Source organism: Canis lupus, chromosome 20 (assembly GCF_048164855.1).
Source record: "Canis lupus baileyi chromosome 20, mCanLup2.hap1, whole genome shotgun sequence".
In the NCBI taxonomy this organism is placed as follows: Eukaryota; Metazoa; Chordata; class Mammalia; order Carnivora; family Canidae; genus Canis; species Canis lupus.
The window spans coordinates 43840391-43861192 of record NC_132857.1 but is presented as its reverse complement, the minus strand read 5'-3'; the positions used below and the strand labels follow the sequence as shown (position 1 = coordinate 43861192).

The following is a 20802-nucleotide window of genomic DNA, read 5'->3' as shown; positions in this document are numbered from 1 at the left end:
AATTAAAAGGAATTTTAACACCAGAGAGGCATACCTTCGATGGTAGCTCCCAACCAGGAGAACAGCAGGAAGTGAGATATAATATGTTTGATAAAAGATGGCAAGGAAGGGATATTTGAGGAAAAAATGAGAAGAGGGAGTTGATGCACAGCAGAGTTGGGCTGACTTTGGTCTTAGTGGTAAAAATGGCCAAATGCTGTGAACCTTGATAGTAACACATTTGTTTAATGGCCCCTTCAAAAGAACAAGTGTTTTGCTTATGAAGTGTTTTCATATTCATTACTCCATTTGATTCATACCTCAGACCTTTTTTTACAGAGTAGAATATTGAAGCTCTGAGGTTAAATGATTCGCCTAACAACAGCTTTTATGTGACAAAGGAAGGCCTTAAGCTTAGACCTCTTGACTCCAATTAGTACTTATTTGTCACACTGGTATGCACATTAGAGTTTACAAAATATTTGTATGTATGTTATCTCATTCGACTTCCAAAAACCTGTGGAGGTTGGCAAGAAATACTATGATCCCCATTTTATAATAAGTGAAAAAACATGTATATCTTTGTTTGATTTTAGCAAGTAGTTTCAGTTAAGATATATGCAAACATAGCTTCATATTTAAGTCAACTGTAGATTTTTTTTAAGTAAAAGATAACAGGTTTTGTGTGCTTCATGATATTTTTGGTAATCTCTCACTTTCAGATTTATGTGATCAGTTTGGCTGAACCCCGCCTACCCCTGCAGCTGGATGATGCTGTTCGGCCTGAGGTGGAAGGAGAAGAGGTTAAAATTACATTTTTGAAATACTGTTCTTCCTCTGTATCTTTAATTTATAAAACATTGAAAACCTGATGCCCTACTTTTGTATGAAGGGTGCCTGTGAAGTGATTTGAGCTTCATTTTTTTATCTAAATTTACTCTTACATTGATAGTTCCCAAACTTTTTGGTCTCAGGATCCCTTTACACTCTTAAAAATAATTCCCCCCACAAACTTTTGTTTTTGTATATCTTTATCAATATTTACATTAGAAATCAAAATAGAAAAATTTTAGTGTGTGTTAATAAAAGAATCAGTAATCTAGAAATATTTGGTATTTATATATATTAATCTTATATGAATGACAAAAATAACATTTTTGAAAAATATTTTCAAAAACAAAAAATAATTCAGTGCCACGAGTGACATTGTCTTAAATATCTACAAATCTTTGTAATGTCTGCCTTAATAGACAACAATTAGATTCTCATACCTGCCTCTGCATTCATTCTGTTGTGATAGCACACATCATGAAGCCTTGGGAAAACTCAGTGCAGAGTGAAAATGTATCATTGTGAAAAGTAGGTTTGACTTCATGGACTCCCTGAAAGTGTCTTTGGGACCTTCAGTGGTGCCCAGAACATACTTTGAGAACCACTACTCTGTCAGCTTTTATCTGTTCCTTCAGTCTTTAACTAGCAGGTAAAATCCAGGAATCAATGAAGGGGCAAGCGGTTGATTCTTCAGTTGTCCCTGTAATGAGACAAGGCTTTGATGGGGATGGGAGATGGAAAGAAAGCATTAACCTCTGTTCATTTGCATTTCTCTTCTTTCCATCTCTCTTTTAACAACAGCTTCTCTCTGGCCCTAGTTCTTGTTTCTTGGATCTCTGATTTGGGGGTGTAATATTAATATACATAAGCACACTTATTCTCACTTAAAAGTAAACATGGCTCCTTAAATGTTTTTGTGTTCTTAAAAAAAATTAGTAAAATCTATTTTTTTGGTTTTTTTTTTGTTTGTTTTCTTTTTTTTAGGAAGGAAGAGCTACTGTTAACCAGGATACAAGATTAGACAACAGAGTCATTGATCTTAGGGTATGCCTCATTTATTTATTAAGTGACATGATTGTGCCAAAATCAGGATGGGCAGGGATACCACACTTGTCTCAGGCTTATAGAACTGATTGGCATTTGCCTATTGTATGACGATACAGAAGCAATTTACCTTTCTGACTGACTCTTCCCCTAAAAATAATTGGAGGCAACAAGGGCAGTCAAGTAATAATTCACAGGATATTGTCTTACTTTGTTTTAAAATGACAAAGGAACCTGAAACCAATAAATGGGCTTGCTGTCAAATGATACCTGTTTTAGACAAGTTAGTAAGGAAAAACATAACCATTAATATCACTACAAAATTGTGAAAGAAATTATATGCACATTTTAGATTGTGGACCAAGTATAGATCAGTAATTAATGCCTCAGTCCTTTGAATTTGATCTGAGCACAGAATTAATAATAAAGAAGTAGTTGGCCCTTGTGGTTTATTTAGTAATCTCATAGGTCTTCTGTTTCCCTTTCTGGTTTGGTTGCAAGTGAAAGAGTTCAGTGGTTTCATCATTGTAGTAAAACCAGTGTCATCTTTCTTTCTTAATGTTTTGACCACATCTTCCTCCTTAAATATTCTACCTAAAGCATAAATTCTTTGTCACCTTAAGAGTTCTTTCCAACTTTTCTGCAATTATATGGGTCTACCTTTATTATACACTCATGTTTCTCTTGATTATTTGCTTTTTTATCCCTTTTCCTTTTCTATTTTAATTTGTAGTTCATAGAAAAGGCTATAACAATAATCAAAAGTCCTCTTGATACTGCTTAGAAACCTCAGGTTTTTCCTAATTTTGGCCACAGTAGGTAGACATCATACTCTCTTCACACAAGTTATTGGTTGTGCCTATAGAATTTGGCCTCAAGATATTTTTCTTTGGCATCTTTTTTTTTTTTTTTAACTTAAAATTCATTGCCACCTTTGAAAAGTAGGGATTCCCACATTAAATCTAGATAGATGGCTTTTCTTAAAAATTTGGCGGTGAATCTGGCAATACTGTGACATGGCAACATTAGGTAGCACTCTAGATGGGGCATTATGTCCTCTGCTATGCCCTGCACCACCCAGAAAGTTTCATTCATTTATTCCATTTATGTTATTTTTCTGGCCCTTGCAAGCATTCACTTTTTTTAAAGATTTATTTATTTGAGAGAGAGAGAGCATGTGCCTGCAAGCAGAGGGGAAAGGGGCAGAAGGAGAGGGAGAGAGAAAAATCTCAAGAAGACTCCCCGCTGAGCACGGAGCCGGATGGGAGGCTTGATCTCATGACTCTGAGATCATGACTAGATAGGAAATCAAGAGTCCCACGCTTAACCAGCTGAGCCAGCTGACCCACCAGTCGCCCCTAAGCATTCACATTTTTAACCCCTACTTTGACTTTACATTTGGGGAAACACTGTATACTTAAAATCCTTTAAGTATCTTAATTTATGTCTAAACTACTCTCTAATCTTTTATAGACTCTCAGCAAAGTCAAGAGTTGGAGAAGTTGGAGATTTTAAAGATTTTATTTATTTACTTGAGACAGAGCACAAGTGGAGAGATGAGTCAGAGGGAAGGAAAGAAGCAGACTCCTCACTGAGCTGGGAGTCTGACACAAGGTTCAATCCCAGGACTCCAAGATCATACCCAAGCAAGGCAGATGCTGAACTGACTGAACCACCTAGGCACCCCTGTGTTGGAGATTTTAAAGGGCAAATTGCCATTCTCTTATAATAGAAAACAAGAAAAAGGTTAATTTCATATAAAGTTAGGTTAAAGTTAGGCTAATTGTCATATAACCTAACTTTTCTGTCATATAATGAATTGTTTTTTCTGTGAATCTTCTATGCAGGTGGCCTGATTAGAAAATACTCCATTTCAGCTAAAGTGTCAGATGGATTTCATTAGATTTTTATTATTGTCTTTTAGACATCAACTAGTCAGGCAGTCTTCCGTCTTCAGTCTGGCATCTGCCATCTTTTCCGAGAAACTTTAATTAACAAAGGTTTTGTGGAGATCCAAACTCCTAAAATTATCTCAGGTATGCTTTAAGACATTTCTCTTAATTTTTAAAAGTAAAATTGCTTTCTTCCAAGTTGCTTGATATTAACTTTGAGAACCCCAACTGTCTTTTAAGATTTATTGCCATGAGACTTCTTATTTTGAGGTCTGCTATATAGCAGCAGTCACTTACAATTGACATCAATAACATAACATCTCCTGTTTCAGAAGTCATTATGTGATAGTGATTATAAAATGAGGCAGTAACACATGAAGCAAGATTGTTATGTAAGTTGCACCAGAACTACTTTCATTACGTAGGTTTCTAAATTGATATTGCAATTTTGTTTTGTATAAACTGCATTGTAATATTATTAAATGCTACAAATAGAAATATCTCATTAATTCTCATTCTTACATAAGGACCTTATTTTAATCATTTTACCTTTTTTGGAGTTGCTTAAGTAACACTAAAAAGTATGTTACAAATAACATTTAGTTCTAAAGTCAAGAATTGAGTATTGCATTCTTGATACATAGAAAAATCAATAAGAGTATCTTTTTCTTTTAAAAATAATTTTTTACAACCCCAGAGTAGCTTTAATTGATTTGAAATTGATGCAGAATGGGAGTATGTAAATCTGAAGAAGTAAAATGAAGGTATAGCCAAAGAAGTAAATCTGTCCTAAATATAAACAGTTTAGAATCAGGTAAAAGACATATATAGACTATGGTTTCTCTGAAATTTTTTATTTTTTTAAGTGAAATGCTTAAAAGTATAAACTTTTTATTAGAAGTATGCATTGATAAGCTTGAAGCTGCTTATAATGACATACATATTTACATTTCAGCTGCCAGTGAAGGAGGAGCCAATGTATTTACTGTGTCATATTTTAAAAATAATGCATACCTGGCGCAGTCCCCACAGCTGTACAAGCAAATGTGTATTTGTGCTGACTTTGAGAAGGTTTTCTGTATTGGACCAGGTAAGGTTTTGGTGGTTATGGTTTTCTCAAAATTTATTAATCATATCATAGTTACAGTTTTAGGAACACATTTTACATACAGACATTTTCAAAGCTTAAATCCTTTTGTAAGTTGGCTGTATAAATACTAGACTTTTAGGTAAAAATGACACTGTGCTTGGGTAGACATTTCCTAAAAAAAATTGTATGCTCTTTAAGTAGTTGAACATCATTTATGTGAATAGAGTCATAAGCATTTTATATTCCTACATAAGATTGCTGAAGAAAATGTTTGCCTTGGGAATATCTCATTTTAAAAATGCATACTTTGAAAATATATACCCTCTAAAATACACTTGAGTATATTACTTATTATTTCAGTGTAATTAGAACAGAATTAGCTCCTGTTTGAGCTCTCAACTCTCCATGAACACGAAAGAACAAGTAGTTGCAATCTTCTAAATAATGTATTTTTTTGTCCTTGATAGCCTTTTACTACTCTTGTAAGTTTATAAATGTACCTCTGTATACTTTGCTACCGACTTTATTTCAAGCTGTTCTGTTTTACTATTACTGTTTGTACTGTTCTTAGTGTTGAGAATATGCTAAAGTCCATCAGAATTATTAACGAATGTCTGATATTGATTAGAATATGTTAACATGATTTTTAAGAAATATTAACCGAAAGTTAAAGCATGGACACATAATCATGTAGCATATTCTTTAATGAAGCTAATTGATTATAAGCAAAAACGAGCTTTGCTTCATTCTATAAAATTTACCTGATTATTTTATATATGTAAGTTTTTTGGTAGCTAAAAGAGAAATTGCATGCCTCTGATAGAGAAACTGGCAAGAACATTAATTGTGTTAATTTTCTGAATTTATTAACTAATTTGTTGTATGCCTGCTGCATACATAGCCTTGTGCTAGATAACATGTACATGAAAGAAGAATCAACCAGCATTTCTCCAATGTTAATGTGCATGAATCACTTGAGGATCTTATTAAAATGCAGATTCTGACCAGTAGGTCTGGAGGGAGGCTTGAGATTCTGTAGTTCTCACAAGCTTCCAGGTACTGCTGATGCTGCTGATTTGTAGACCATGTTTTGAGTTACAAGGGAATAAACATTGTCCATGCTCCCAAGACAGAATAAGACATGCATACATATAGCAGTCGCAGGGAATATTCAACTGATTTTCACAGCGAATAATCAGATTGTGCTGTACAATCAGCAGATTGGTGTTAATTATGTAGTATATCTATACTACATAGTGTAAAAAGAGGGAGAAGATGGAGTTTGCTAGAGTTACCCCAAAGGAAAATGCAAACTGAAGTGGGCTTTAAGAACAGAGAAGGAAATACAGACTACAGAAATGGCATTCTAGTAAGCAGAAGCAGAATTCATAAAGAACATTGGAGAAAATATAAGACTAGTTAGTGTTAAGAAGAAATAGAAAATATAGGGTAGGATTAAATATGAAAGCATAACGGTTTTAGTTTTTTGTCATTTTATATTCTATTACAGTGCCATCTGGGAGCAATTTATGATCAGTGGTTAATTAGTTAATTACTGAGCAAGAATGTGTTGTAGGAATATTAATCTTAAAGTGATGTGAAAGATGAAGCAGAGATTAGAGTCAGGAAGACTGGAAAAGGAGGAAAGTGCAGTGAGGACAATAACAGCTGGACGGAAGTAATGGCTGGAATATATATAATGTTACCTCACTAGTACAGATTTCATTTAGCTTGGGTCAAGTTTTAATAAAATTGAGAAGAACTCAATATATTGAACATATTTTTAATTATTGAGAAGGCATTCAGGACCTTGCATTCCCTCAGGATTATCTGGAGCCTCATTTATTAATTTACATTTGTTACAGCTTTTACTGCATGACTGCAGGAGTTGGTAATGTACTTGCTGACCAAGATAATGCTGAAATATATGGCTTATCACAAGTCTTTCTAGAACCCTGTAATGATCATGAAAATAATAGTACGAGTAAATAAAATTTTGTGTTTAAATCTTAATTTTTCCAAAACCTGAAACACTGTTTATTATTTATTTCTTTTAATAATGTTACAGTATTCAGAGCTGAAGACTCGAATACCCACAGACATCTAACTGAATTTGTTGGTTTGGACATTGAAATGGCTTTTAATTACCATTATCATGAAGTTGTTGAAGAAATTGCTGATACCTTAGTACAAATATTCAAAGGACTCCAAAAAAGGTAAAAACAAATATTGCATATCTCTAGATGGACTTAATGTCTAATCAGTTTGGGTTCTTCAGATAAAGCAATTCTTGAATTAAAACATGTAAACTAAGTTTATATAGTGAACATACATATATATATGGGGAGAGAGGACTTGCCACTTAGATGATCAATAGTTAATTAGAGAAAAAATGAACACTCAAAATAGTACTTCTGCTGAATCTAAGTCAGTTGGGTCTTCAGCTAGTTAACCTCATTTTGGTAGCGAAGTTTACCCTGTTGTGAACCAGCCTAGCTATAGTGTTTTCCTTTATATTGTATCCCGAATGTCTAAAAGAAATAAAGCCTATGTTATTTTTATACCAGTTTATTATTAAACTGGTAGTGGTAATAATAATAATGTGAGTAAAATTTTACAAAAAAATATTAGACATGTTTGGGATATGCAGAAATCCGAATTATGTAAAATATTCACATTAGGTACACCCTCTAAACTGGCAAATAGTTTCTCCCTTAAAGGTCATTGAAAATTGTTTACTTGTGATAATGTTTAACACAGAGAAAATAGGAAAAGAAAATGGAAGAACAAGTTAAGTAGGATCAAGAGAATCTTTTTTTTTCCTTTTTCCATACTTGAGACAGTACTTCTATAATAAGTAGGCTATAGTAGACTTACAGCACTTTGATAACTGACCAAAGTCTGTATTGAAATTTTTACTTAAAGATTGCTGATTTAACAGTTAATTGTTGATTTATTTGGATATGCTCCATTGATACTTAAAAAGAGTTCAAAAATACTATTAATCTTATTTACTCCATTGCAAGTCTAATGAGTAATTTCAAGGACATAGAAATTAATCATTGATTTTACAAAAATCTTGTAGGATAAAGCACCAATATTTTCTAGGCATTCTCTGCATTGCATTGGAACATTGATGACAGCCTTTTCTTAAATCTTTGTTCTCTGAAACATTTCAATACAGTTTATTTTAAGCAACTTTCGTTTAGATATAGTCTATGGAACAACTAATGTTTCCTTATAAAATAAAATACCCTTTGAAACCCAGTGAAGGAACATTTTTCTCATTTTTTTTCACATTTATAATTCAAGAACGTTTCTTAAGCCCATTTATTTTGGGTATTGATATTTTCTCTCTTTAATATTAGGAAATGAAAGTTCCTACTTTGTTTTTTTTAATAACAGATCAAGTATGAATCGGGTCCTTGAGATTAATCAAATCTCTGTTTATAAATTAGAGATTCAGACACCATCATCACTGGACTTTTTCAAGTAGATTTAAGGTGGCAACCTTTATAGAAATAAAAGCCTTCTTTTTATATTCTATAAATCATTTAGGAATTTTAAGTTTTTCAGTCAGTTGTAAGTTGGGCTACCTGACTTGTGTCATGTCCCTCTCACGTATATCCTTAGTACTTATCGCTCATAGAAGAATAATATACAAATATATTTTAAAATATTGATAGACATGCATGGGTTAATATCCAAAGCAAAGAAAGGCAATTTAAAAATCAATTATTGGGATCTTCTTAACCCTTATTACATAGAGATTTGAATAAATCAGTGACAAGGTCTTATTGCTCCCATGAAAATCTTTAATCAGAAAATGATAATGTTTTCATTTCTACCGTTTTCATGGAATATAAGCATGCTTTTTCAATTTTATAAATTATGAAAATTTCAAGACACTTTTTAAATCTTACTAAAATATGATCTTCCACAATTCAATATGGTGAATATTTGTCATATGCCTGCTATTTAAAGACCAGACACTGTACTATAGTGGCTATTAAAATGGGAAATTGGCACTCACACACTTACAGTATAATGGGAACGGGGAAAGATTCAAGTATTCATTAATTTTGTCTGCCTTGAGGATAACAAGTGTTAAAGGATTAAAAAGTCTGTTATTTTTAATGCCTTATAAAATGGATATTTTATATCACTAGCAGTATTAGCTGATACAAGTTACAAAGTTTTTAATCCTTTAATCCCACTGTAGTGACAAATTAAGAGGAGACTAAGAAAGGTGTTAAATATTTTGAGTATTGAAATTTCATCTTTAATGTAAATAATTCCTTGTTAATACTTTTTCCTGGTGCATACACTGATTCAAAGAATGATTTTATGTGACAGTTAGGTACTCAATACCTACCATATATTTTTTCTTAGATGTTACTACTACTACAGAAGAGCCTGAAAGTCTCCAAGGCAATTTTTGTATTGAGGCTGATCTTACATAAGACAACTTTCTCTAAAAGTATTTCCTTTTAGGGGTGCCTGAGTGGCTCAGTAGGTTAAGCGTTCAACTCTTGATTTTGGGTCAGATCATGATCTCAGGATTATTAGATCAAGCTTGCTTCGGGCTCAGCACTGCGCATGGAGCTTGCTTAAGATTCTTTTTCTCCCCTTGCCTCTGCCCATCCCCTTTATAAAAAGTTAATTATGCTATAATTAATTTAAAATGCTATAAAACGATTTCCTTTTGAGTTACCTCTGAATTTCAAAATCATTATCAGTGGAACAGATAGAACTAATAATATGTAGAGTAGACTCTTTGGGTTCATATCAGCCAGCCATTAGGGAATGGTTCCCCAGATAGTTAGGAGAGTCTGTAAGGCTGAGTGGTTCAGCCAGAGAAGGCACTTGGCTGACCATGGAGCAGCTACCACCCCTGAACCTACTCAGATTGCCCTTTCTTCATCGTCGCACATACAGTGACCCCCGTGAAATGTTAAAAATGTTTCTTTGTTTAAAAAAATATATATGTATCAAGTTGTAGAAGAATAAAGCTATATGCTCTTTATTTCACTTGTATTAGTAATTTTTCTTAAAAATTATGTTTATGTATTGTGACAGTGACCTCTTGTGGAGAGAACATGACACATTTTTTATTAATTCTATCATTGTACAAATAGGTTTCAAACTGAAATTCAGACAGTGAATAAACAATTCCCGTGTGAGCCATTCAAATTTTTGGAACCAACATTAAGACTTGAGTATTGTGAAGCATTGGCTATGCTTAGGGAAGCTGGAATCGAAATGGGAGATGAAGAAGATCTGAGGTTTGACTTTGTGATTTTTTAAACTTTAGTAATTAGGTTTAAGATACAAAAGAATGAGTATATTAACAAATTATTTTTTTTCCACCTAGCTGATAAACTTCAGTTTTATTACCTTTGGTGTATAATATGATGTTTTGTTTAATGTATGATCTGAAATAAAACATTATGTTTAATATGGTCTGCCTGAGCTTCAGCAGTTTTGTTTATACACACCATTTTTTGACCCTACACCACCCTTATGTTTGTAACACTTTAAAGAATATATAGGGACGTACGCCTGTGATTTTATCATCTGATATGTTACTCTCTTTCTAAATCAGTGGTGTTAGAGTAGACAGCAGTTTTAGTCCATCCCCACACAGGATTAGGGCACAAAATTAATATCTCCAAAAGTTATAAAAATATCTGTTCTTTATTTGGTAACATAGTATTATGTTATCTAAATTCAGGTCATGTAACTTATAATTTTGAATAAATTATGTAGTTTAATAAAGAAATAACTACCATACTTATATTTTTCTCAAGGGTTCTTAAAATATTTAAGCCCTTACAATAATTGGTATGGATAAAAAAATAATAATAATTGGTATGGATAAAGGAATAAAAGGACGGTTGTTGTCTTTTTTTAGGGCTTTTTAAAAGCATATTTTGCTCAAAACCCTTTATTTTTGTTTGACAGGAATATACATTTATGGTTTTAAGCATCTCCTTCATTGCTAAATTACATTTTTAAGGCAAACTATAAATTCTTTAATTATTTTAAGCTGAGCAGAATTTTCTTAAGTATTTTGGCAGTTGTTCTTACCTAGGATGGAAGTTAAGTAATAGCCTCTTAGCTATAGTAACACTATTAAATTTTAAAGACTTGGAATGCCTAGGTGGCTCAGCAGTTTGAGCATCTGCCTTCGGCTTAGGGCATGATCCTGGGATCCGAGATGAGCCTGCTTCTCCCTCTGCCTATGTCTCTGCTTCTCTATATGTCTCTGATGAATAAATCTTTAAAAAAAATTTTTTTTAAAAACTTGAAAATGTTGATTTTTGTTTTATAAACTTTTGATGATAAAGTAACAAAATGGGAGACCATCTTGAAGTGGAGCCACTTAAGATGGCAAGAATAGCCTATGTTGCTATAGTAAACTTTTATTATATATAATTGTAGGATATTATTTCATCCATGTTCTTTCTGAATCTATAAACTGTTATATCTGTTTATTTTATTTAAATATTTTTGAGCAGCACCTACTAAGTGTTGTCACTATACTTCTTTTTAAAAAGGAGCAGGATAGGGATGCCTCGGTGGCTCAGCAGTTGAGCATCTGCCTTTGGCTCAGGGCGTGATCCTGGAGTCCCAGGATCGAGTCCCACCTCGGGCTCCCTGCATGGAGCCTGCTCTCCTTCTGCCTATGTCTCTGTCTCTCTCTTTCTGTGTCTCTCATGAATAAATAAATAAAAATCTTAAAAAAAAAAAAAGAGCAGGATAGACAACTATGTGTTATGACCAATTTTTTTATCCTTTGAGAACTTCAAGTGGGAGAGGGGCCTTATTAACTTAAAACTCTTTAAGTTGCTACTTGATATTCAAACACCTGATTTCCTGGGGGGGGTTGTTTTTGTTTTTCAGTACACCAAATGAAAAACTGTTGGGTCGTTTGGTAAAGGAAAAGGTAGGTCTCTTGTACATGGTAGATTTCTTTTTCTAAATCTGAAACATATTCTGGTACTAAAGAACAGTTGCAGGGTAAACAGTCTTCCAAACGGTAAGATCCCATAATAAAAAATATTCAGACAGGCTTTGCTCAGTCAGTTTGATTAGCTCAGTGTCTAATTCTTGTACTAGGTTGTACTGAGGTACCTCTAAAAGTGATATCTGTATTAGACTGTCAGATTAACCAGAAACAACCTCAAGATGGCTTAAAATTATTTAGAAATGGCTTTCCCTGCTACCCCTGATGACTCATGGTACTTGAAGGCAAATGAGTTTCTTTTTTGCCTCTTTTGTGAAAGCTGCTTTCCTATCTCATTTTCTAAAACTCCAGAGATAAAAGCTGAACTTAATGTAGTCTTTCAAGAAATTAGAATTGTGTATAAATGGAAACAGTCCTTGAGCTCCTCCTACTGGTTGCACTCAAAACTGACTGGAGAGCTCACCTATTTCTGAAACTGCAGTGTTGAATGTATACCTTTAAAATGCTGTTCAGGGCAGCCTGGGTGGCTCAGCGGTTTAGCGCAGCCTTCAGCCCAGGGTGTGATCCTGGAGACCCGGGATCGAGTCCCACATTGGGCTCCCTGCATGGAGCTGCTTCTCCCTCTGCCTGTGTCTCTGCCTCTCTCTGTGTGTCTCTCATGAATAAATAAATAAAATCTTTAAAAAAAATAAAATGCTATTTCAGCAGAGTAGATTCCAGTTTGTCCGCTCTTGACCTTCCTCTTCACTTGAGTTTTAGTAAAAATGTTTAATGTAAAAACAGTTGAAATGTGTTTGGTTTCTTTTCAACTAAATTTAGGTTATGAAGTAACTATTCTTTGTAACAAAAATGTCATAATTTCATGTTAGTTACTTATTTCATTTATACTTTTCATATGAAGAAAACTACCAAATTTCTTTTAGATGTCTGCACAAAAATTTAAATTGCTGGTAAAATAAGGTTTTTTTTGAAGATGAATATTGTAAAAGATGTCAGGTTTTCCTAAAGTAATTTATAGATTTAATGTAGTTTTTGTAAAACCCAAAGAGATTTGGGATAATTTAACAAAAAGTTAATAAATTGCTTCTGAAAGAATAAATGAATTAGATTAGCAAAGGAAAGAAATGAAATTCAAAGAATTGTAGCATAATTTTCATTGGGAAAGAGATTAAGTGTCAAAAAAAAGAAAACAAATATTTGAAATAGTAAATAAATAGTAGCTCCTACAATTTAAGTATTGGAGGAATTTATAACGTGATGGCAAAATACTATAGGATACAGATGACACTTGAAAGAAGTAGAATACTTACTGCATATATAGTATAATTACAGTAATTTTGAAAGACAAAACATTTTTTAAAGGACAGTTATCAAGGGATCCCTGGGTGGCGCAGCGGTTTGGTGCCTGCCTTTGGCCCAGCGCGCGATCCTGGAGACCCGGGATCGAATCCCACATCGGGCTCCCAGTGCATTGAGCCTGCTTCTCCCTCTGCCTGTGTCTCTGCCTCTCTCTCTCTGTGACTATCATAAATAAATAAATAAAAATTAAAAAAAAAAGACAGTTATCAAAATGTTAACCTTTTTTACTTCTGTTAAATTTTTTTTTTATAGTATGATACAGACTTTTATATTCTTGATAAATATCCATTGGCTGTAAGACCTTTCTATACCATGCCTGACCCAAGAAATCCTGTAAGTAATTTTATTTTAAGTAATTTGTTTTGGGGAAGAAGGAAAAATCTTATTGTGACTATGTTAAATTGTATACTGGGAATAATGGTTTTTATCAGTAATTTGCAGTTTTAATGGGCTATCATTATATGTATTACTACTAGTTTCTGTCAATTCAGGTCAAAATGATACTGTGAAATATAAGTATTCTAGAAAATTAGTCCCAAAACCTACATTAAAAATCATTTTCAAGTATAATTTTTTTGAAGATTTATGAGGAAGAAATGCCATATAAATAATAAGTAGTATCATTAGACTTGCAGACTTTAACATATCATATTACCATTGACTTTGAACTAAGAAACAGCATTCTGTCTTGAGAGTTCATCTAATTTGTATTTTGTGGCCTTTTACTGTTTTTCCATTGTAGTGGTTCCCAAACCTCAGTGTGCATCAGAATCACTAGGGGGGCATTTTAAAAGACAGATAATTGGGCCCCATCACCAGACCTTCTGATTAGTTGGTCTTAGGGGATCTTGATAATTTGTATTACTGAGGCTAATGATCTAGGACTCATACTTTGAAAACTATTGGTTTATCAAAAGACAGGGAAAGTAAGTTAAAACCTGATACAGGAATAAGTTAAACTATGGTAAATTGATGTTCTATTTACTTTTTTAAAAATAAAAAAAAAATTTTTTATTAAAAAGACAGTTGTTGATAATTTGAAGTTCTAAAAATGACCCCAAATCATATCACACTTAAAAACATTTCTGATGATGAAATGAGAATCAGCACTACATCTTACAAGCCAGATTATGGTGCTCTGATCTGTTATCCGAAAGTGTAGGAGAGGGGGATCATAAAATCTGATAGAGGGAAGGAAGAAGTTATCATACAGCTCTCACTAGTTTAATCTTGTGTTAGAGAAACAAATTGTGCTCATTGGAGCAGATTGCATCATTAATAGAGGGGAAATGGACTTGCTCTTTGTGCAAGAGATTTTTTTTCTTATGAGTAATGGAAGTGGAATGACAGTCAGTTGAAAAGTGGTCTTTTCTTGTGTGTTTGTTTTTCCCTGAAGAAACAGTCCAACTCTTACGATATGTTCATGAGAGGAGAAGAAATACTATCAGGAGCTCAAAGAATACATGATCCTCAGCTGCTAACAGAGCGAGCCTTACATCATGGAATTGGTAAACAACTTAAAGATATGTGGGAGAGTAATATATATTGTGAAAGCAACACATTTTAAACCTTTTAAAGACTTCTCAGAAACATCATCATTTGTTTTAATCTTTACTGAACAATAATTGCTAAAAGTCACTAAATAAGATGATAAGTTACATTTGGTTTTTGAGTTTTTTTTCTGTTTTTTTCTAGATTTGGAGAAAATTAAGGCATACATTGATTCCTTCCGCTTTGGAGCCCCTCCTCATGCCGGCGGAGGCATTGGTAATATTATTTTAATATTATGACAATGTATTTCCAACCCAGATTTCATTTGGCAAAGTGTTCATTCACTTCTAGCTAAATTTCTTCAGCATTGGATCCAAAAACTAAATTTTGTTTATTGTGATTGCTTACAAATAAGCCCATACGTGCTAAATATAGTACAAATTTGAATTATAACAAATTTTATAATTTGTTATAATTCAATGAATAATTCATTCATTTTGCAACTGAATGAATGAATTGCAACTGAATGAATATTTGATTTCCAAGGAACAAAACAAACAGGTAATTTGTATGTTCTAAAATACTATAATTTCTAGCCATTGTTATTCTCTGAAGAGTTTAGAAGCAAAATTTCTTATAAATTGAGTATCCTACTTTATGCATCCATGAGTTCATTTGGACCACCCCAAATTAAAGCTCTCCCACAAGTTAGCTCAGATTGCTCCCAAATATTTTTGTAATGTAACATTTCATTGACTTTTCGGGACACTTCTAAAATACATGTAAGATACCACTCTGATTTAAAAAGGGTAAGGGGTGACTGGCTGGCTTAGTCAGTGGAGCATGCAGCTCTTGACCTCAGGGTTGTGAGTTTGAGCCCTATAATTGGGTGTACAGATCACTTAAAAAGATAAATAAGAAGAGTAAATGTTTAGCTCAATTTTGTATGTCCGTATCAAAGACTCTGAATTCTGAATGTATAGATTTGTTAAAATTTTTGTTTGTTGTTTTTTGGAGGGGGTTGGTGAATAGGTACTATACTTTAAAAAATTTTTTGAAAGGAAGAATGTGAATTCATCTCCCTATAAAAAACTGTTGTTTCTAGTTTTTTCTTTTTACTTTTGCAAAGATAATCTTTGCATATGTAAAAATACACTTTTAAAAATATTTTTACACAAATTGTAGCATACTGTATAAATTATTCAATACCTTGCATTTCTCACTATATTTTGTAACTTATCAAATTTTTTTTTAAGATTTGTTTTATTTATTCATGAAAGACACAGAGAGAGAGGCAGAGAAACAGGCTCCATGCAGGGAGCCTGACATGGGACTCAATCCCGGATCTCCAGGATCAGGCCCTGAGCTGAAGGCGGCACTAAACCGCTGAGCCACCTGGGCTGCTCTGTTCCTTATCAATTCTTAAAGACTTTTTCAGTCTTTTTAACACTACATAGAATCAATCCATTGAAAGGTTACACCATAATCTTGTTACCACCTTCTTAACTGATGGACATGTAGATTGATACCAACCTTTTTTTGTATTACAAACAGTGCTACATTGGAAATATAGTTTAATTTTTAGTGGGAGATTGACAGTTATTTTCTCTTAAAGTATTCAGTAATGTGCATTTGTATTTTCCAAATTTTCGTGACTGATTGACAATGTAAATTTTAATCATACTTGTGAAGGACATTTGAATGATTATCAAATACCACTCATTTTCTGAGTGGGGATGTGGGGGGGGGTTGTTTTTTGTTTTTTAAGATTTTATTTATTCATGAGAGGCATAGAGAGAGAGGCAGAGACACAGGCAGAGGGAGAAGCAGGCTGCATGCAGGGAGCCCGATGTGGGACTCAATCCCAGGCCTCCAGGATCATGTCTTGAGCCAAAGGCAGATGCTTAACCGTTGAGCCACCCAGGCGTCCTGGGATATGGTGTTTTTATTTTAAGATTAATATTAGATTACTATAATACGAGGTTCAGATATCTGCAGTTTTTTTTTTTTTGTAAGGTATAACAATAAAAATGTTAATTTGGGGGGCACCTTGGTGGCTTAGGCCATGATCCCAGAGTGGCTGGGATCAAGTCCCACATTGGGCTTCCAACTCAATGGGGAACCTTCTCCCTCTCCCCTTTTCTCCCTTCTGCCTGTGCGCTCTCTCTCTCAAATAAATAAATAAAATCTTTTCTTAAAAATGTTAATTCTCAGGCATCTGGGTGACTCATCATTTAAGCATCTGTCTTTGTCTCAGGTTATGATTCCAGGGTCTGGGATGCTTCTCCCTCTCCCTCTACTCCACCCTGCTCATGCTCGCACTTGCTGTCTCTCAAATGAATAAATAAACTCTTAAAAAAAAAAAAAAAAAAGCGTTAGGGCAGCCCGGGTGGTTTAGCGCCACCTTCAGCCCAGGGCCTGATCCTGGGGTCCCAGGATTGAGTCCCCACATCAGGCTCCCTGCCTGGAGCCTGCTTCTCCCTCTATCTATGTCTCTGCCTCTGTGTGTGTGTGTGTGTCTCCCATGAATAAATAAACAAAATCTTCCTTGAACAAGTTTATGGCTCTCATCTTATAGTGATGGCCTGGACTATTAAGATTTTGGACCCCCCCCCCCCAAAAAAAAAGATTTTGGCCCCATTTGAAAATACATATATATACACCTATATAAATATAAATATATATATATATTTTTTTTTTTAAGAGAGCTCATGGGGAGGGAGAGAAATAGAGAATATTAAGCAGGCCCATGCCCAGTGCCTGAGCCCAGTATGGGGGTCTTATCTCACAACCCCAAGATCATGACCTGAACCGACATCAAGAAGTTGCATGCTTAACCAGCTGAGCCACCCAGATGCCCCAAATATAGATAGGTTTATAAAATGGGTTTTTTGTGTTTAAATTATAAGTTTTGGACATTTAGACGATTTTTGTAGTTCACAGAATCCAGACAACTTAAGGATATCTCATTTAATCCTTCCCACAACCAGCATCATTTCTGTTTTTCCATTTCTGAATCATACCCAATATTTATTTATTTTAGAGCAAAAGTGTGCATGGGGGCACAGGGTGAGGGAGCAGAAGAAGAGGGAGAGAGAATCCTAAATAGGCTCCATGTCCGGTACAGAGCCACATGGGGCTCAATTCTAAACCCTTAGATCATGAGCTGAGCAGAAATCAAGAATTAGATGCTTGAACCACTAAGCCACTTAGGCACTCCAAATCAGTCCATTTGAAATAAACCCAAAATAATAGTACTTTGTTGAATGATACTGTGATAGTAGTTTCAATAAGTAAGACCCTGAAAGGTTTTCAGAAAAGGAGTTAATTATTTTTTTTTTCCCCAGGGTTAGAACGAGTGACGATGCTTTTTTTGGGATTGCACAATGTTCGTCAGACGTCAATGTTCCCCCGGGATCCTAAACGACTCACTCCTTAAAGAAGCCTTGCTTTTTTTTATTCTTTCCAGTAACCTGCTATTGATCAGGCTATCCCTTAGCTAGTTAAAATATACAATGGAATAAATGTCTTATCTCAAGTGCCACAGTTACTTTGGATTAATGCAATATAGGTCACTTTAAAACAGAAGATTTTTATAACTTTGGACATGCTTCAGTAGGAAATGGTCGAACATTTTAATGAAAAATTCATGTGGTTACGTTAAAAATTCATACTGCATTACTACAGTAAATGTTAATTTTAAACAGATTGTGTAAAGTTTTTTTTTTTCTATATTATAGTGGCTACAATATTAATGTCTTAAATTTTCAATATTTGAGCTTATTTTTTTAAATTCTAACATTGAAATAAGGGTAATTTTAGGGAAGCATCTAAGATTTTAATGATTGTATAATTGGCATCTCATGGAAAATTAGGCAGAAAGTATCAATTCTTTAAAGTTGTGCCCTAAAATCCTGTAAAGCAGGTGAGAATACTGGTTAGAAGATATCCAATATAATGCTGTATTAAATTGTTAAATTCTAACTTGAATTTCAATAAAATTTTAAAGCTAGTCATCGTTGTCTTTGTGTAACTTCATGGCAGTCTGATTTTGTAACTGGTTTTGACATTTATAATTTGGAAAAAGAAAAAGTACTTTAGTTCATGTAAATGCCTAAAAATAAATGAAAGCTGATATATTGATAACATATATCAGGATACAAGTTCAGATGGATATAAGAGGGTAGAATTCCTAAAACTGAAAGCTTGGGTTACTTAATAGTTTATTTCACATAGATTTTAAAATATTGCAGAATTTCGTTTCATTTTTAACTGGTACTAATATTTAGTGAAATTTCATTGAAATGCACTATCATTTTCCCTACCAAAAAGAAACTTTTGTGTACGAATTACAATTAGGAATACTTTCCCACTAGAGTATTAATAACTATGTTGATGCTAATGTTAATTTTACAGTGAAAAACATGTAATGGACAGAAATAAAATGGATATTTTCCTACAGGAAAAGAAAAAATAATGCAGAAAATAATGAAGTCAGAAAGGTAGGACATTACTCCTGGCCCATAAACATCTACCCACTACTTTTGATGAAAATTAATATTTCACAATCTAGATTATAAGCCTCTGAGAAAGTAGAGACTCAATTTTTAGACTATCTCCTTCATATTCTACTAGACTATCCTTAGTAGGCACTCCAAAACTATTGAATAGGGATCCCTGGGTGGCGCAGCGGTTTGGCGCCTGCCTTTGGCCCAGGGCGCGATCCTGGAGACCCGGGATCGAATCCCACATCGGGCTCCCGGTGCATGGAGCCTGCTTCTCCCTCTGCCTTTGTCTCTGGCGCTCTCTGTCTCTCAGTCTTTCATGAATAAATAAATAAATAAAATCTTAAAAAAAAAAAAACTATTGAATAAGTTTAAGCTACCCCAAGAATAAATGGACTATTAACCATCTTTTTCTGTATTAACTCCCAGGCCCTAAAATAGCCTAAAGCTATTCTCAAATTCATAGAATCATAGTTTCTTTCAAAATAAGGTCTGTAAAGTCTTAAAATGATACGACATTTTTTATTTAATTTTTGTATTATGAAGTATTCCAAACATGTCTAGTATTGTTTTGCAGATTTATTTGATATATATATTCTGGGATTTTGATTGGAATTGCCATAAATCTGTAGAACAATTTGAAAGACTTGGAATTTTCTTCTCTTTAGTCTTCCAGTGACTGAACATTGTCTATCCCTTCATTTCTCGTATTTTTTCTTTAATTGTAAAATACATTGGTACTCTTTATTTTCCTTCAAAGTTGTTTTTTAATTTTTACTTTATGCTAGAGTATCTTACTACTTTTTTTTCTATAGGGAATGGGATCTTTTTTCCTATTAGATTTTTAAGTTGTTTGTTACTAAGGCATAAGAACACTATCAGTTACCAGTTTTTATGGGGGTTTTTGTGTGTGCAGCAACATACCTGAACTCTTAGTTGTATACTTCGTACTGAGTGTATTTTCAAAGTAGACTAATGGTAAGGATAGTACAGGAGTAAGTTAGGTATTCTGTGTCTATACTGACTGGATTTGCATCCTGATTTTGCTATTCACTAGCTGTATAACCTTGGGTAACTTGCTTATCCTCAACTTTCCTCATCTGCGTAATCCTATTTCGTGGGACTATTGTAGGGTTTAAAAAGTGAAACCCTTAGAACAGTGCCTGGCACATAGAATAGTGTCTGGCAGTTAAGGAAAGGAGTTTTAGCTCTTTCTGTCTAACTCTTGTATCATTTACTTATTGCATTAGGTTGAGTCCTCAAGTAGAATGTTGAATAAAAGCATGGGGCCATGCTTTTCCTGTTTTTATTTAATTTAAATACATGTCAAGTCTCAAGACTGTGATATTTTCTGTAGGTTTTGAATAGATGCCTTTTGTTAAGACTTTGTTATGAATGTTGAATTTGTCAAATACTTTTTCCGTATTCGCTGCAATTTTTTTCTTTTAGTTTTGAATATGGTAGATTACAGTAATAGAGAATCCTGATAATTTTCTGGAACAGATATTCCTTGAACACTACATAATACTTTGTTCGTATGTACTACTGAATTCAGCTTTCTAATACCAAAACAAAAATTCACTGAAGTGTATCATTTTGATTAATTTTGGTGATTTTGTACAGTGAAGTAACCTGCAGCAT

At 33.8% G+C, this 20802-nt stretch overlaps 1 protein-coding gene across 2 annotated transcripts in view; it reads left to right on the top strand.

Annotated features, from left to right (window-relative positions):
- DARS1 (aspartyl-tRNA synthetase 1) overlaps positions 1 to 18668 on the top strand; it is a 60877-nt gene extending 42209 nt beyond the window's left edge. Inside the window, exons 6-16 of one of the 2 annotated variants that reach the window (XM_072789042.1) lie at positions 702 to 782; positions 1795 to 1854; positions 3779 to 3890; positions 4702 to 4836; positions 6905 to 7052; positions 9975 to 10121; positions 11743 to 11785; positions 13418 to 13498; positions 14562 to 14673; positions 14861 to 14932; positions 18004 to 18668. In XM_072789042.1, coding sequence (XP_072645143.1) covers positions 702 to 782; positions 1795 to 1854; positions 3779 to 3890; positions 4702 to 4836; positions 6905 to 7052; positions 9975 to 10121; positions 11743 to 11785; positions 13418 to 13498; positions 14562 to 14673; positions 14861 to 14932; positions 18004 to 18095 — 1083 coding nt within the window. In that variant the 3' untranslated portion in view covers positions 18096 to 18668. The remainder of the gene's footprint in view (positions 1 to 701; positions 783 to 1794; positions 1855 to 3778; positions 3891 to 4701; positions 4837 to 6904; positions 7053 to 9974; positions 10122 to 11742; positions 11786 to 13417; positions 13499 to 14561; positions 14674 to 14860; positions 14933 to 18003) is intronic. The other variant, XM_072789043.1, reaches the window with a different exon arrangement.
- Positions 18669 to 20802: the final 2134 nt, after the last annotated feature.